The sequence below is a fragment of the Nanorana parkeri genome, unplaced genomic scaffold (assembly GCF_000935625.1).
Source record: "Nanorana parkeri isolate BGI_ZX_2015 unplaced genomic scaffold, ASM93562v1 scaffold1389, whole genome shotgun sequence".
NCBI classification, from domain to species: Eukaryota; Metazoa; Chordata; class Amphibia; order Anura; family Dicroglossidae; genus Nanorana; species Nanorana parkeri.
The window spans coordinates 127,191-144,141 of NW_017307657.1; the positions used below are offsets into that span (position 1 = coordinate 127,191).

At 44.0% G+C, this 16,951-nt stretch overlaps 1 protein-coding gene across 1 annotated transcript in view; it reads right to left on the bottom strand.

Annotated features, from left to right (window-relative positions):
- Positions 1–16,951, bottom strand: part of MYO7A (myosin VIIA) — a 111,334-nt gene that overhangs the window by 16,275 nt on the left and 78,108 nt on the right. The window contains exons 30-39 of the mRNA XM_018569759.1: positions 15,115–15,342; positions 13,757–13,927; positions 11,513–11,630; positions 9,524–9,650; positions 9,104–9,273; positions 7,611–7,801; positions 6,751–6,875; positions 4,211–4,368; positions 2,821–2,974; positions 857–1,012 (exon numbers count right to left, since the gene is read on the bottom strand). Coding sequence (XP_018425261.1) covers positions 857–1,012; positions 2,821–2,974; positions 4,211–4,368; positions 6,751–6,875; positions 7,611–7,801; positions 9,104–9,273; positions 9,524–9,650; positions 11,513–11,630; positions 13,757–13,927; positions 15,115–15,342 — 1,598 coding nt within the window. The remainder of the gene's footprint in view (positions 1–856; positions 1,013–2,820; positions 2,975–4,210; positions 4,369–6,750; positions 6,876–7,610; positions 7,802–9,103; positions 9,274–9,523; positions 9,651–11,512; positions 11,631–13,756; positions 13,928–15,114; positions 15,343–16,951) is intronic.

Sequence of the window (16,951 nt, forward strand, 5' to 3'; positions counted from 1 at the left end):
TTGGCTAAACTTTTCTGTTTCACCATGTATTCTGAAAATACCATACGAATGTATCATGTAACCCAACCGGTCATGTGGCAGATGTTTTGTTTTGTGGGAAGAAGGGATAAGGTTTGTAATTGTATAGGCTGTGCAAGTCTAAAAATAAAAATTTGGTACATAAAGAATTCAGGTATCTACTTGGTGAAGGGAAGGAACACACCAGAATTTACATAACATTAGGACCACACTCCTAATATTAAGTAGGCCCCCCTTTTGCTGCCAAAACAGCCCTGACTCATTGAGACATGGACTCCACTATCTGGCACCTGTGGTATCTGGCACCAAGCCGTCAGTAGCAGATCCTTTAAGTCCTGTAAGTTGTGAGGTGAGACCTCCATGGATCGGACTTGTTTTTCCAGCGCATCCCACAGATGTTCGAATGGCTTAAGAGAATTTGGAGAGTCAACACCTCAAACTCCTCAAACCATTCCTGAACCATTTTGCAGTGTGGCAGGGCGCATTATCCTGCTAAAAGAGGCCACTGCCATCAGTGAATACAGTTTCCATGAAGCGGTGTACTTGGTTAGCAACAATGTTTAGGTAGGGGTATTTGTCAACATCCACATGAATGGCAGGAGGTTTCCCAGCAGAACATTGCCCAAAGCATCACACTGCCGCCGCCAGCTTACCTTCTTCCCATCTTGGTGCCATCTCTTCCCCAGGTAAGCAACATACTCATATTTTAGTCTACATAGACCCTCTAAAAGAGTTTATCTAACCTCTAACCTTGTCTAGAAGAGCTTATCACTTTGTTTAGCTCTTACATTTGACACTGTCATTCTCTGGTACTGTTTTTTTTGCAATATTTTCGTACCGGATGGCTCTCTGAAGCCTGTGCATGCAGTCTGCGGCCAGGACATGCTGCTTGCGGGACTGGATGAACCTCTGCACTTGGGGAAGCAGAATGTTGCTGGGTGGGAAAAGCCCGGTGGTCAACCACAGCAGCTCCCATCCCTTCTCCTCGCTGTACCTGGAAGACAAGCAAAAATAGGGTGTTCCTGGGCACTGCTTAAATATGTATCATAAAATATACATAGCTGTAGAATTATTGATGATTAATGAAAAAAAAGTCTTATAGCTATTTTCCATTCTTTCCTGCTTATTTTATTTTGGTAAATTGGTTTTTCTTATTTATGGAAGTTTTGTTGATCAGAAGCTACTTGTATGATTTGTAAAACATCTATCATAAACAGAACAAGTCCAGATAAATGTGACTAACTACCACTAGCTATATCATTATACATTGAAAATCAAATCCACCTCAAACCATTATAATTTTCCCTTTCCAACAGTTAGCATAGAGAAGCAAACCTACCACTTTCTTCTCTCCGTCTTCTTTACATATGGATTTGAAAGATGTATAAACATAAAGGCATCCAATGATTTTAGTTTAATATAAGCATATGTTATGTTGTCTAGAAACTTTGCTAGTGTAGGCCAAGGTTCTTGGAGCATTTTTGCTTCTGTAGGCAAAGGTTCTTGTAGCCTCTTTGCTAGTGTAGACCAAGGGTTTTGTAGCTTTTATGCTAGTGTAGGCCAAGCTTCTTGTAGCCTTTTTGCTAGTGTAGGACAATAGTTTTCTACCTTTTATGCTAGTGTAGGCCAAGCTTCTTGTAGCCTTTTTGCTAGTGTAGGCCAAGAGTTTTGTAGCTTTTATGCTAGTGTAGGCCAATTTTCTTGTAGCTTTTTTGCTAGTGTAGGCCAAGAGTTTTGTAGCTTTTATGCTAGTGTAGGCCAAGCTTCTTGTAGCCTTTTTGCTGGTGTAGGCCAAGAGTTTTGTACCTTTTTTGCTATTGTAGGCCAAGAGTTTTGTAGCTTTAATGCTAGTGTAGGCCAAGTTTCTTGTTGCTTTTTACTACAGTAGTGTAGGCCAAGATTTTTGTAACCTTTTGCTAGTGTAGGCCAATGCTTTGTAGCCTTTACACATATCTTTTAAGCCAGTATTAGGTTATGTAGGAGCACAATTATGGAAACAGGGGTCTAAGTGGCTGCAGCTACAAGCTTACAAGGAAGTCATATGGCTCCCTGACAATAACAACAAAAAAGATATTCAATAAGGAACACTAAAAGCAATAATATTAAGCTAATGCAGCAAGCTACAGTAAACAGTTGTTTTTGATTGGCCACTATGGGTTACTGAACTATCCAAACCTGGGTTAAACAACAAAAGTGATACTAGTGTTACCGTAGGATGATATATGACCCAGTTCTAGCTTGGGCATATGAGCTTTACTAGATACATGAGGATACCTGTCTGAGCAGGCACCAAGTGGTCTTTTATCACTGAGAAACAAAAAGTGATAAAGGTGAGTGTGTCCCATATATAAATCAGCCAAGGTGCCCAGAAGATCCTAAAGGGTTTGAGTGCAAGCTGATGTCTCACTTGTCATCCTGGCTAACCTGCCTACCAACTAGACTGGGAGACTATAGGAGCTAACCATATACATTATCACCCTATCATGTAATATAAATGACTGCAGCACCATCAAGCAGTAATGTTAAATAGGGAATGTGCATTCCGGTTATAGGGAATTTTCCAAGGTCTTTCCTATGGAAAAGATGGAAGCCTTCTTAGATGGGCCCATTAAAATTGACAGTTTCATGTCTGCCATGCTGATCTTCTGGCTTCAATCATTTCTGAGACACCAACTTGGGAAACAATATGCAACTGGAGAAGTCAGAACTCCGGATGTGCAGACTTATTGCAGGGAGCACAGAAAGTATAGAAGACTACGGTTCTGCATGACAGTCGCATTGCACATGGATGTGGTAACTTACTTGATGTGGTTTTCGGTGAGCTGCTTTAGGATCTGACAGTAGATCTCGTCTTTTAGTGATTCTGCTTTTAAGGCACCTTCAAAGATCTGATCTGTCAGCTCGTTGACCGATCGCATACGCTTAGACGGGTAGTCCCCCATATACTTTAGCATTGGTGAACAATGGAAGTCAAGGAATGCGAGAAACATACAGGAATGCAAGCATTTCTCTATATCTGTACATTTGAATAGTTATTCCCTATGTGTTCTTACAGTCTGATGGTAGCAACTCTCCATCTGCAGCTTCTCAGAACATCAGTGCTAGTCATACCAAACTCTCACACAACCTAACCTTTTAGCATCACCATGGTAAAAGGCACACAAGATGAATGTCTTGTCTTAAAAGAGAACTATGGGGTAAGTGTTTTTCCCCATAGTTCTCTTTAGGGTAAAGGGAGGACATATACCAACCTCCTCCCGTGACCCAAAGCTCAGTATATCGCAAGCAATACTGAGATTGCCGTAGCCGGGACGGATCCCGACAATACTGTCGAGATCCACCCAGCTGTGTGAGTGACAGTGGGCTCCGTCTATCTAGAGGCAGAGCCAGCTGTGCCCGCCCCCTCCCCCGTCTGTTCCTCCACTCAGCGCTGGAGAATCGGAGAAGGGAGGGGGGAATCCCTGCGGTGACTGACAGTCACCGCTCACTGCAGGGAGGCGATCAAGAAGTGAGCGGATCGGTGCATGTTTCCGCTCACTTCCTGATCAACAGAGCCGACCTGTGACAGCTTCTTTGTCACAGGGCGGCTCTAACTATGAGGATGAGTGGAAATCACTCACCTCATAGTTCTCCTTTAAATTCTGCCTGAGAAACAGCACTGCATTTACTGTGCCTGGCACCCCCCCTAACTCCCTTCCCCCCCATGCCTGAAGCCTTGTAGCTGTATGTCTGCAGTGGGACATCATCTAAGGCACTGCTCCCTTTGATTGCCATTTTCAGCAGATTTGGAGTGAGATTTGGTGATGTCACTACTGTGCTGCTCTCTATTCTCCTTGCTGGAGAGAAAACTGTACCTAAAGACCTGCAGTGCAAGGATCTCCCTGCATCTGCTTCATACCTTCTCTGGATCTGTGCTTCCGCCACCTCTCCTGCTGCTTCGCGAATATTCCAAAAAATCTCCCCAGCGGGGCGTAGATGGCAAAAAAAAAAATCAACATTGGTTTCAACTCTTCCCTACTCTATCATAGCATATGGCACCACTCTTAATATGAGTGTTTTCCTCTCGCTCTCTCTGGATTTACTGAGATTATTGTAAACATCAACATAATATAAAATATGGACTCTATGGATGTATGCTAGGAGCAGCTCCAACATAATAAACTAAAATAATGGGTCTTTTATGAAAGGATATCAATAAATGCCATGCAGGCCTCCTGTGACAGCTCATCACTTATCAGCACTTTCCTTAGAAGGGCTTGTTTAATTGGCTCTCGGGTGTAGCACCACAGTTTGTCCTTCCCACGGTTTTTAGTGATCATGACGCGGCTCAGTGTGTGTTTCGGAGGCGGCCTTTAAACAGAAGAAGAAAGGTATTAGATGCACAAAAGGGTTTTCAAGAAACAAATGCATGAATGTGACAGTTTCCTTTTACACACACGTTTTACTTAGCCAGGGCGAGATTTTTATCAAGGCCACATGGGTCATGGCTCAGTGCACCATAGCTGTGAGGGGAGTCGGTTAGCCACCCAACATACTAAAGATTTTTGCTACCAATGTGTTTTGGGGGATCAGACACCCCTTCTGCCTCTGAGCTTATGTAATATGTACACTCAAAAATAGCTTACGGTTGGAAAATGCCAGTTGGTTCTTAAAGTGGTACTAAAGCCATGTACGTTTCTAAAACCCCAGACTCTTCCCCCTCCCCCCCCCCACACAAAGGCTCTTTCTGCCGTCAATCAAACTGTGACTGCAAGAGTGGGGGCATGGCTGGCACATAGCTGGGTGTGGGCACCACCGTAAGCATGCACGCACAGGTGCCTCTACAGCAGCCAGCTAGCTGCTGGAGGCAACTGTACAGGAAAGAAGGGTTGGGGCTAGCGGTTTGGATACCACTGGAGAACAAGGTCAGTTTTTCAAGTGGACCCAATAGAATGCCCAATGTAAGTCTACAGGCAGCCGTGTGTAAATGGACCAGTGTCTGTTTACACCCCATTACCCCCAACTTTGTCCGGATCTGGAAAAACAAATGGATCAGAGATCCGTTTAGCTGGACCTGATCGTGCCAGATCGGGGGGTAATCTGATGTAAACGGATACATGTCCATTTACATTCGATTCCCATCGGAAGATGGAGGAAAAAACTGGTCGGAGACGGATGTCACAGACCAGATGACATCCGCTCCGTACTGCTCTGATCGGGAGAGGATCTATGCATGGATCCCCTCCTGATCGGCCCATGTGAAAGGGGTCATATTGCTCTCAGTTAAAGTTTCCTTTAAGGGGATCAGAAAGAGCAGGCCTGTAGACAAGAAACTGCTCCAAGGATGGTCTGACTGTCCTTTGAAACTTTTGACACTGCCATAAACATGAATCTTCAGCTCAGTCTATGTAGAGTAAAGGGGGAAAAGAAAGAGCATCAGATGCCAAAACCACTTCTCTCAAAACAAGGGGGGAAAAAATGGGTCCATCTGATTTGATCATGTGACAGTCCGATGCTAGCTCATGTGTAAACCATTCAGGCTGGCAGTACTTGGCTCTTTATAAACAACATGGCGACATATCAATGCCATAATTTGCAATCCCAAAGGGGCCCGGACCTCCACGGACCTTGATGCGTACAAATAGAAACCTAATAAGGGAACTTTTATCCCTTACAGATAAGGTCACAGAGCCAGTGGATGTAATTCTTAGAATAGATGCATTGCACGTTGTTAAAGCCCAATCAAACTTTCAGTTTAAATTAGGTAAATACATTCCAGGTGCATCAGAACAAAAGGTAAAGTCTTACATTCTTCTATAAAAATGCAAAAGCCTGTCCTCTGCCAGCATGCTGTAGATAAGGACCTTTGCTCTCTGTATGGAAACAGTGGCCTCTCTGCAGAGTTCTGACATGCCTCAAAGCCAGAGCTCTCCATTTAGCTGGGAGCTTGAACTTTGCTGATTGCAGATCTGTAGGTCTGCCTCAGTAGGGGTCATGTCAGATCTCTGCAATGGGGCCACTGCTTAGTAGTATACGAACAGACTGCACTATCCAGAGAATTACAATACTTCAGACTTTATTGAAATTTACAGCAAATCCAGTATACCAGTGAATTAAAGTGTATAAAGCAGCACCACAAACCCCCAACCAGCTACAACCTCTCACATGTTTCACCCGTAGGCTAAAGACCGTGACACACTGCACGCGAAGCCGTGCAAAGCGAAGCAAAGCTCTCCGGCACGGAGCTTCGCGTGCAGTGTGTGAGCTGAGTGTAGTCAGATGATTGACCGCACCTTCAGCCAATCGGCTCGTCTGTAACAACCGGCCAGACGTCGCATCCCGTCGCGCCGGTTTATACGCGCGAGCCGATTGGCTGAAGTTGAAATTGTTCATCTCGGCACGCTCAGCTCTGCGAGCTCTCGCAAGCTGAGGTGTCGAGAAGAAAGTGACATGACACACTGCTCGCAAAGGCAGCGCGCCACCGCTCCGCGCTGCTTCGCGTGCAGTGTGTCACGGCCTTTATTCATAGATTCTCATAACCTCTATGTGCGGTCTGTTCGTATACTACTACATTCCAAGGTGGAGACGCACCTATTAGACCAGCACCTCGGGAGTCCTTATGGCGGCTAAGGAATTGGAGCGGTGAGATTTCCTTTGGGGCCAGTGCTTACCCACACAGAGAAAGGGTCCCACTCCACTACTGCTGGCAGGGGCAGGCAGTGAAATCTCTGCAGTGAAAAATGATATGCTAACCTGAAATAGTCATAGGAGAATTCTTCCAGCGTGTACGGCTTAACCTTCTCCTCCTCCTCGTGCGTGGTCATTTGCACAGTCCGCACAACATCCTGCTTCTCATCTGGAGTCATTGTAACTAAAGCCTTAATAGAAACACAGAGAGAGGCATTTGATTATTCAAGCCCCAAACCTGGAATGCTTTACTATTTATTCCTTTCTATTAGGGAATAAGGGGAGGGGGCAAGAATAGAATTTAAAATCTCAGTACAATTATCCTTTAGGTGACTACCCCATCCCCTCCCTCAAAACCCCCCAAAGTTTTATACTTACTAGTCAGTGGGCATCCTTTCCACAGAAAAGAATTAAGGTTAAAGAGTCAAGCCAGGAGAATCATGGAACAGCAGCTGTGAGGAGTGAGGAAAGGCGAGTATAGGACTAGGGGGAGGAAGAGGGCTCATGTAAAGGGTAACTGTACTAAATGTATAGATATCTTTGAAATTAAACTGCAGGCACAAACAATTTCATCCAAATACATTCTTTAATAACCAGGATATAAATGCACTTCTTGCAAACCTATCTTACCTTTGATCCCTGATGAAGGTTGGATGTTGGGCATTATCTCGCCATTACAAGAGGCCTTTTAGCAACATGCAAGCATTGATATGAATGCTCAGGCCACTGGTGCCTATGGAGACAGCACTGCTATGGCCTATGTCTGCACCCCTAGCACTGTTGGGTGCAAGCAGCACACGGGTGGTAAAAACTTTCCTTCCCTCTTCTCATGTGTAACTGAGCAGAGGAAGACATCAGACCACTGTATGGAAGTGTGCAGCAATTTGGAAGACCATTTGCCAACCATTCGTCTGCCAGGAACGTACCACAATCTCCGAGGGAGGCTTAGTGACGGTTGGCATCACATAGACAATCTCAGTAGGGAAGTCTCCTTTCTGTTTGCTCCGTTCATTGTATCCATTAGCCCAGCCTGCATTCATGACGGTTTCCCCCGTATCCTGGTCCAGAGTGATCAGATCTCCTTTCTGAAAGCCGAGGAATCCCGAGTCTTCACCTGCTGCACGGACAGGACAATACACTCGATTAGGCAATAGAGAAATGGTATACCATGCTTGGTGCGTTAATAACTAATATAATAATGATATATCATTATACACAGAGCAAAGGAAAATTGTCAATTGAGTTTTCAATGAGATTTCGCATGGAACTGACATTGTAAAGTCTGCCTGGAAACGACCGCTGTCATGATATACAGATTTTACCCATTGCTTTGTCCTAAAGAGCACCTTTACTATGGAAGTTGTGCTAAAAAAGGCAAGCAGAGGACTAATCACCAGCATTGCCTGTCGGCTTCTTGCAGCTGATCTTTCCCCCATTACTGTCTTAGAATGCCCTGGTGGCAACCATCTTGGTAGAGGCAAGGATTATCTTTCTTATATCAGAGCAGCCCCCAGGATGATAGGTGGGGGAATAATCAAAAAGCAGCAGGAAAGGTAGAAAAGGCCCAGATCCACAGAATGAATTATGCAGGGGCAGGGAGATCCTTGCACTGCAGGCCCTCAGGTACTGCTTCCTCTCCAGTAAGGAGAACAATAAACAGCACAATAGTGACATCAAATCTCCCTCCAAATCTGGTAAGACGAGCGGTCAGAGGCAGCAGTGCCTTAGATGATTTTACACTGAAAATATACGGCTATGAAGCTATAAACCTGCTGTGCCTAGGCACAGGAAGTGCACTGCTAATATTCAGAAAGAATTCAAAGAAAACCAAACATATTCAGGATATGGTTTCTAGGTACAATTAACATTTCTTTATGTTCCTTATACCATAGAAAATCTTTACTTTTTTGGTTTCAGGTCCACTTTATTTATATCACATTTACGGTAATATACATATGCCTAGGTGTGCCCTGTAGTGGTCCTGGCATTGAATACAGCACTTGAAATAATGGATTACACCTAATTCAGCCTTCAATAGATTTTCAGCAAACGTTTAGCAAAACAACAAATACAGATAAACAGTCATATACTGTACTAAAATATAAAAGTATATGAAAAATACACTGCCTGGCCAAAAAAAGTCACCCACTCGAATATTTTGTTGGACCGCCTTTAGCATTGATCAGGGCAAGCATACGCTGTGGCATCGTTTCGATAAGCTTGAAGGTTACTCCTTTCACTGAGAGGATCCTTTTTTGCCAATGTGGCTTTGTGTATGATCTTTATAATGAGTGACTGTTCGCTTTTAGGTGACTCTTGGTGACAGTGTGGCGAAGATGGATGACTTTGCCGCAATATTGTCTTTAAAACCAAATTTCCAACCTTCCCATCTAATAAAAGACTACAGAGCCAGTCATACCTGGATTCAGATTGTCCTGGAGAGCCACCACATATTTGGATCTTTTCCTCAATCCCTCCAGGAAAGTCACTACCAGGTCTCTGATGTCCTCTGCGTTGTTGGAGGTGAAGGTGTACTCATCCCCTTTGATGGTAGCCAGGGTGAAACTCTGACCCTGCAACTTTCCCCCTCTGCCATGGACAGCAGAAGACAACGGCAGAGAGAAAAAAGTAACAATGTTAGAAAAAATCAAGAAAAAAAATATAATACAGATGCTGACCACTTATTACACAATAATATCTTACAACTACATCACAATAAAAAGGATAAATAAATGCTGTGAAGCACAATTATAAATATAACAGTATGTTCATGTCCCAGGTACGTCCAACCAAATGTCTGAGATGTTTATAGGTTCACATTTGTCTCCAGACCAGATACCTGCTGCTGGATACAGCCATGATCTCAGGGAAGGAAAGTTCAAGAAGAACTTGCTCCTGCTCGTCCACAAAGTAGACCCCGGTCCAGTTAACGGCCACGATCACATCGTTCTTTGGCAGACTTGGTCCTGGGGAAACAGAACAAAGATTATGTATCTACAGTCCATAGAACATTGGACTTTAATGAGGGCTAGGCTTTTGCAGTCTATAAAGATAGCGCAATTGCATCAAACCTACCCTGTTTCCCCTAAAATAAGACCTACCCCAAAAATAAGACCTAGTACTATCTTTGGGAATTGCTAAAATATAAGGCCTACCCCGAAAATAAGACCTAGTTGTGACCATTCCCAGGGTCGGTGATGGCATAAGAGGGAACTTGAAGAGCCGTGGGAGAGAATCAGCAGTGCCAACGAAGCCAGCGCTAGAGGAAGCGAGGCGGCAGCGGAGGGATCAGAGCCGCATAAGGCTTCTTTTATAGCACTGGCTCCTGTCACTGGCAGAGTGATACCAAATGCACTCCGCCTGTGAGGAATCCATAGTGAAGGAGCGCTTCGCTCATTCTGGCCAGCGATTGGTTACCACATTGCTCTTGGAAAGGTACGGCACCCCTGATTGCCCTGATCACCCTTTCCTTAACTTTGCCATTTTGGATTATTTAATTTGGATTTGCGTTAACTTTGGATTGTTGTACATAAAAAAAAAATAAGACTACCCCGGAAAGAAGACCTAGTGTGTTTTTTTGAGCCAAAAAAAATATAAGACAATGTCTTATTTTCGGGAAAACACGGTATTTATGGACTTACATGTTGTGGTAAGTGTTGCGCCATTTTGAATGGCATCCCAAACCCCTGTGCTGCAGTAATGCAGGGCATCTGGGCTGACAGCGGCAGGCACCAGCACGCCGATCAGAGGATCATTAACCCCTAGATCATCAGGTAACATGAAAACATCAATACAATGCATACTATATGACTCTCCCACTGCTATGTGACAATGAAGCATGTCATTGTGTGACTAGGAGCTTGTCATTTGCAGAGTTTGTCTACTTGTTTTGACAGTGATTCTGGCGGGAATATGACATAATTATGATGTCGGTGGGTAGTGATATCTCTGTTTTTTCATGTTTTTTTGTTAAATGCAATGGGTATTTAAAGGAGAACTATGAGGCAAGTGAAAATCACTCAGCCTCATAGTCTTAGCGGACCTGTGACAATTAAACTGTCACAGGTGGGCTCAATAGATCGGGAAGTGAGAGAACACATACCGTGGCTCGCTCACTTCTCGATCTATCCCTGCAGAGAGCCGTGACTGTCACTCATGGATCCCTGCAGGGATATGTCCGATCCTCCAGCGCTGACAGGCGGAACGGACGGGGGAGGGTATAGCTGGCTCTGCCTCTAGATAGGCAGAGCCAGCTGTCACTCACGCATCTGGGTGGATCTCGACTGTAAAGTCGGGATCCGTCCCGGCTGCGACTTCTCAATATATCGCAAGCTGTATACGGGGCTTTGGGTGACGGGAGGATGCTAGTTTGTGTCCTCCCGTTACCCTTTGGAGAACTATGGGGAAAAGCCCTAACCCCATAGTTCTCCTTTAAGGATGTATAGCACTTTCTATTATTGACACTTTGCCTGACGAAGGGGTCCTGTGAGGCTCAGAAACGTGGCATTCACATGTCATGCTAAAGGAATACAAATAAAAAGGACATTCCAAAGCAGAATGGTGTGCGAACAACATATCTTCTAGATCGTACATTGTGGCGCCATCCACCAGTTGTTCCAGCACACGATGGATTTTGGGGTGCATCGGTGCGGTGTGCGGGGGGGGGGATATTACAAAGACCGTGCTGCAGTAAGCCACAATGCATGGTACAAGAGGGGAGCCGGTACAACTGTGCAAGACTGAAGGGAAGGCTGGAGTTTAAACACAGACAGGAAATACACAAAGAATATATTGCAATATGCTCACTGTAAATTCCCATATGACTCACCTGAGAACTTGAAGGCCTCATAGAATCTAGAGAACAGCAAAGGCCACTTAAATCGGGCAAAATCCACCACGTTCTCCTTCACTTTCTGGGCATCGGACCTCTTCTGAGCATATATGCCCTACAAAGATAGAACACACACATGTAGTGCTCAGGAGAAGATCCCTATACACTAATGAAGAGGTAGTTATCTCAAACTCACTACACAGCAACGTCTGGAGGAATCACAGAATGATAGGGGAAGGTCAACACAGGATTAGGCCTGGTTCACAGCTGGGTGTTTTAAGCGCGTTCCTACGCTCTGTAAAACGCTCAACATGTGAAAACCAATGATTGCCTATGGGCATGGTTCCCACCTGAGCGTTTTACAGCGCGTAGGAACGCGCTGTAAAACGCCCTACGCCCAAAGAAGTACAGGAGCTTCTTTGGGGCGTATTTGCCGCGTGTAGCCATTGGGATACAGCCAGGTAGCCCTCGGAAACGCGCGTTTGTCACACAGTTTTTTTTACCGCGAATCGCAGGGCATATTCGATACGCCTAGGTGTGAACCCAGCCTTAGTGTTCAATCAAAGGAAAAGGAAGTCAGTGAGTGAATGTATAATGTTTTTTATAGTACAGAAACCTGCAGACAATGAAGGATAATATATTCCTTAAAGTCCATGATCCAGCGCTGCTTCCTCCACTAATACTTGATAAGTTACACACTAACAGCTTATATACAGCTTACTCATCCAGCACTGCTTCCTCCTCCACTACTGCTTGACAAGGTACACACTGACACCTTATATAGAGTTTATTCATCCAGCACTGCTTCCTACTCCACTATATGACAAGATACACACTGACACCTTATATACAGCATACTGACCCGGCACTGCTTCCTCCTCCACTATATGACAAGGTGTGCATTGTAACCTTATTTACAATTTACTAATTCAGCACGGCTTCCTCCACTATATGACAAGGTACACACTGAAACCTTATATACAGCTTACTCATCCAGCACTGCTTCCTCCTCCACTATATGACAAGGTACACACTGACACCTTACATACAAGTTACTGATTCAGCACTGCTTCCTCCACTATCTGACAAGGTACACGCTGACACCTTATATACAAGTTACAGCACTGCTTCCTCCTCCATTATCTGACAAGATATCACACTATATACAGCTTCTCATTGAGTTCTTCTTCATCCTCCACTATCTGAGAAGATGCAAACTGACACCTTATATACAACTTACTGACCTAGCACTGCTTCCTCCTCTACTTTTAGACAAGGCACACACTGTCACCTTATATACAGGTTACTGATCCAGCACTGCTTCCTCCTCTACTTTTAGACAAGGCACACACTGTCACCTTATATACAGGTTACTGATCCAGCACTGCTTCCTCCTCCTCTATCTGACAAGCTATACACTGTCACACTATATACAGGATGCAAACTGACACCTTATATACAACTTACTGACCTAGTACAACTTCCTTCTCTACCATCAGACAAGGTACACACTGTCACTGTACAGCTTACTGATCCAGCACTGAATCCTCCTCCATGTTCTGAAAAGGTACACACTGTTGCACTATAGTCTGCTTTCCGGTCCAGTTCTGCTTCATCCTCCACTATCTGACAAGGCACAAAATGATGCCTTTTATACAGATTACTGACCTAGCACTGCTTCTTTCTCCACACCCCACCAAGGCACTTCCGCTGAGACCTTAAACAAAGCACACTGATCTATCACTGCTTCCTCCTCCACTATATGACAAGGCACACAATGTCACACTACATACAGCTTACTGATCCAGCACTGCTTCCTCTTTCATTATCTGAGAAATTACATACTGTCACACTATATACAGCTTACTGATCCAGTACTGCTTCCTCCTCCACTATCTGAGAAAGTACACACTGTTACACTATATACAGAGAACTGCTCCAGCACTGCTTCCTTCTCCACTATCATACAAGGCACACACTGTCACCCTATAAAAAGCTTACTGATCCAGCACTTCTTTCTCCTCCCTAATCTGACAAATTGTCATATATGGCTCCATATCACATGATTTAAGTGAAGTTGGTCCCTCACCACCTGTGTTTTATAGAGCGAGGTGTGCCCACATATGAGCCAAGTGGCTGTTGGGGTCAGAAAGCATAGTGCATAGTCATAAAATGGGCACTATGGTTAAAACATCCAGATCTTGCTGTCATTGTTAGCTATGCTATGTTAATGACGATGACCTTTTTGTGTGCAGCGATTATGAACTGCACCCATTTCTCCACATTCTTGGATGGTGTGATCTCTCTATCTGGGATGTACGAAGGTATAAGATTTAGCAATCTCTCCATGATCAGCTCAGACCCATAGTCCACAAAGTACTGCTGGGAGGCCAGCTCTGCCAGATCTTCCTCCTGCAAGGAAAAGAGTTTGTTTTAGATTATCAGGAAGTGCGGGGATCGGTCAGCAGTGACTTGAGAGTGTAAGGGAAGAATCATATTCTATGGTCACAAAAGAGGAGCATAGTTCTGAATTCAGAAAATACTTCTCCAGGTCAAGTAAAACATGGTAATAAAAAAATCCCCCTTTTTATCCATGTAGACTGGATGTATATGGCTAAATGTATGTGGACAATCCGCCAGATGATTGAGTTCAGGTGCCTCCAATGAAGGGTAGTGTTAATGATACAATATATAAAGACATTTTAGACCATTGTACACTTTTAATCGAACTTTCAATGTTGTGGCAACTGTTTGGGGAAAGCCCTATACTGTTCCAACATGACTGTGGCCAAAGCCAGGTCCATAAAGTCATAGTCTGATGAGTTTGACGTTGAGGAACTCGAGAGTCCTGCATAGAGCTCTGACATCAACCCTACTGAACACCTTTACAATAAACTGGAACGGTGACTGTGAGCCAGGTCTTCTCATCCAACATCAGTAGCTGACCTCACTAATGCTCTTTTGAATGGACATAAATCCCACAGGCACACTCCAAAGCCTTTATTTGGTGAGTGTTGGCTTTCTCTTTATACAAGTTAGTAGGATCTGAGTGTTGTAATTAAAAAATGAAGCAGCTAATTTAATAGAAACAGTTTGACACGTTGATGTATTATTTTGCTTTAATTAATAAGTCTGAACCCGTGAAATATTTTTAGTCCTTAATACGAAAAAAAAAAAAAAATACAGTAAACTCTGTTCTCCGGTATTCAAATAACCAGAATTCTCATCTAACCAGAAAAAAAAATCCCCTGTGTACTCACTGTTCTGCTGATTGTCGGCATGTATTATCCTGGAAAGGATCTTGTGTCTATTTGTCTTAAGTGTGTCAATTTGTTTTAATTTGCTTTTGATTACTGCTTTTCAATATTAATATGAAGTCAATACAGAGTTTATGTTATAATATGGTATAGTACAGGGTATAGTATGGGGTATGGCATTAGTTAGACCTATTTTTAATAGAAACTCTCCAGAAACTACATTTATCCGGAACCTACCAATCCCCGTGGATGCCGGATAATGGGGAGTTTTGTATATATACAAAACACTTTAAAATGCATTTAAAATAACGAATGTGGAACCTGGACAAAGATTAAACTCACCTTGTCACACCTGTACTCTCCGAACTTCACCCCTCTGACAATCTGCTGATAGATAAGGTTGGTGGCTACATTGTCCTCAGTAGGATCATGCCAGGGGGTAAAGATCTCTTTCCTGAAAAAAAGTCTCCATGGGGCATTCCGCTCCTGCGCCCCCTGTTCCTTGGCGTACTGCTCACACTGAGACACAGCGTCCATCACATGATCATTCCCGCTGCCCAGCGAGGACACCTATTGAACACGGATTACATACTATAAGGACCCCACAAAATACCTGACACAAGAGATACATCAAATATATTCCTTACTGAGTGATACACCACTGAGAAAATGAAGGTAAGTAAATTAATGGGTATAAGTAAATATCATTGAATACTTAATACATTTAATACTTTATGTAGTAGAAATACAACAATATATATTTTTACTCTACCAAAAAAATCCAAAACAGATGCTTCCTATTTTCTCATGCATGCTAAGTGGTGGCTCCAGACTTTGCCCTCTTGCAGAACTATAATGGGCTGTGTTGGATGCCTTCACCCCCTGCTGCTCTCTGTGGTTCCAACCACCAGTGCTATGTCATTTCTGCGTCCCTGCAGAGCTGTAATAATGTAGCAGCCAGCGGGTAGATCCACAGTGTCCAGTGGGGGACAGAGGCTGAAGATTCTTTGACTGCTGTAGCTCTGCTGGAAGCCAAGATTGGATCCACCTACCGCTGGACCGGTCTGTATTATAACTCTTCTGTTACAGAGCTTGGCAACTTTCTTTATTCTACATCACATTAGTTTGCTGGGAGCAACACTGTGCTTGCTGGTTACAATCAGGTTAGGGGGATCACAGCCACTATTTCAATGTGCACACCTAGGGGTTCCATTACTTTACAATACAAAATAAACGGATGTCGACAGCACACCAATAATGTTGAAGTCCAAAGTGTTCGTTTATTGGTACATCATGTCACCAGAACTAGCGCTTTCGGGACCACGCAGGGTCCCCTTCATTAGGCTCAGCAATGGTCATTGGCCATCCGCGGCCACTGCGAGCACCCCCCCATTATTTAATTTGGGGCTTCCTGGTAAGGAGTGCGGCAAGGTATTTCTATGTTTGTTCCATTACTTCACAGGTCACCAATAGTAACCAGTAAAGTCAGAACAAGCTAGCCGGGTCAGAAGGGCACAGCAGAGGAAAAAAAGCATGCAAAGGGAGAAGCCAAGGTAATGGAATATACTTGAGAAGTCGTTAAATGCACAAAAAATACGACTCATGGAGAAAGTGACAAGTGAACATGGGCTTTAACGCATTGAAGCCTACATACCCAGGCCAAATATAGTATTGCCAGCATGAGTCAGTAAACCTGACCATCACCCTGAGACTAATCTGCATACCTCAAAAATATTACATTGGCATTTTATAAGGATACATAAGGATTTAATGCAGTACACCATATTAATAAGACCCTGCTCTATTTTTTATTACAGGCTGACAACAAATGGACAAACATTTTTTTTTATATATATATCGAGTACCGAGTACCGAGTACCAATATTTTTTTCCGGTACTTGCTGATTCCGGAAGTCCCATTAAGGAAGCCAGGCGGCGTGTAATGACTCGCCATCCGATTAGCAGGGAAGCCGTCTCCATGCTTCTCGGTACTAGGTGATGAGAAAGCATGGATCCGGCTTTCCGGTCAGTCAGGAAGCCAGGCACCGTGTAATGATGGTAACGAGGTGATGAGGGAGCATGAGGGTGATGAGGGAGCACGGCGTCCAGCTTCCTGATTGGCCAGCTTCTCGACCACTCAGGAAGCCGGGCAGCGAGTCATTACACGCTGCCCGGCTTC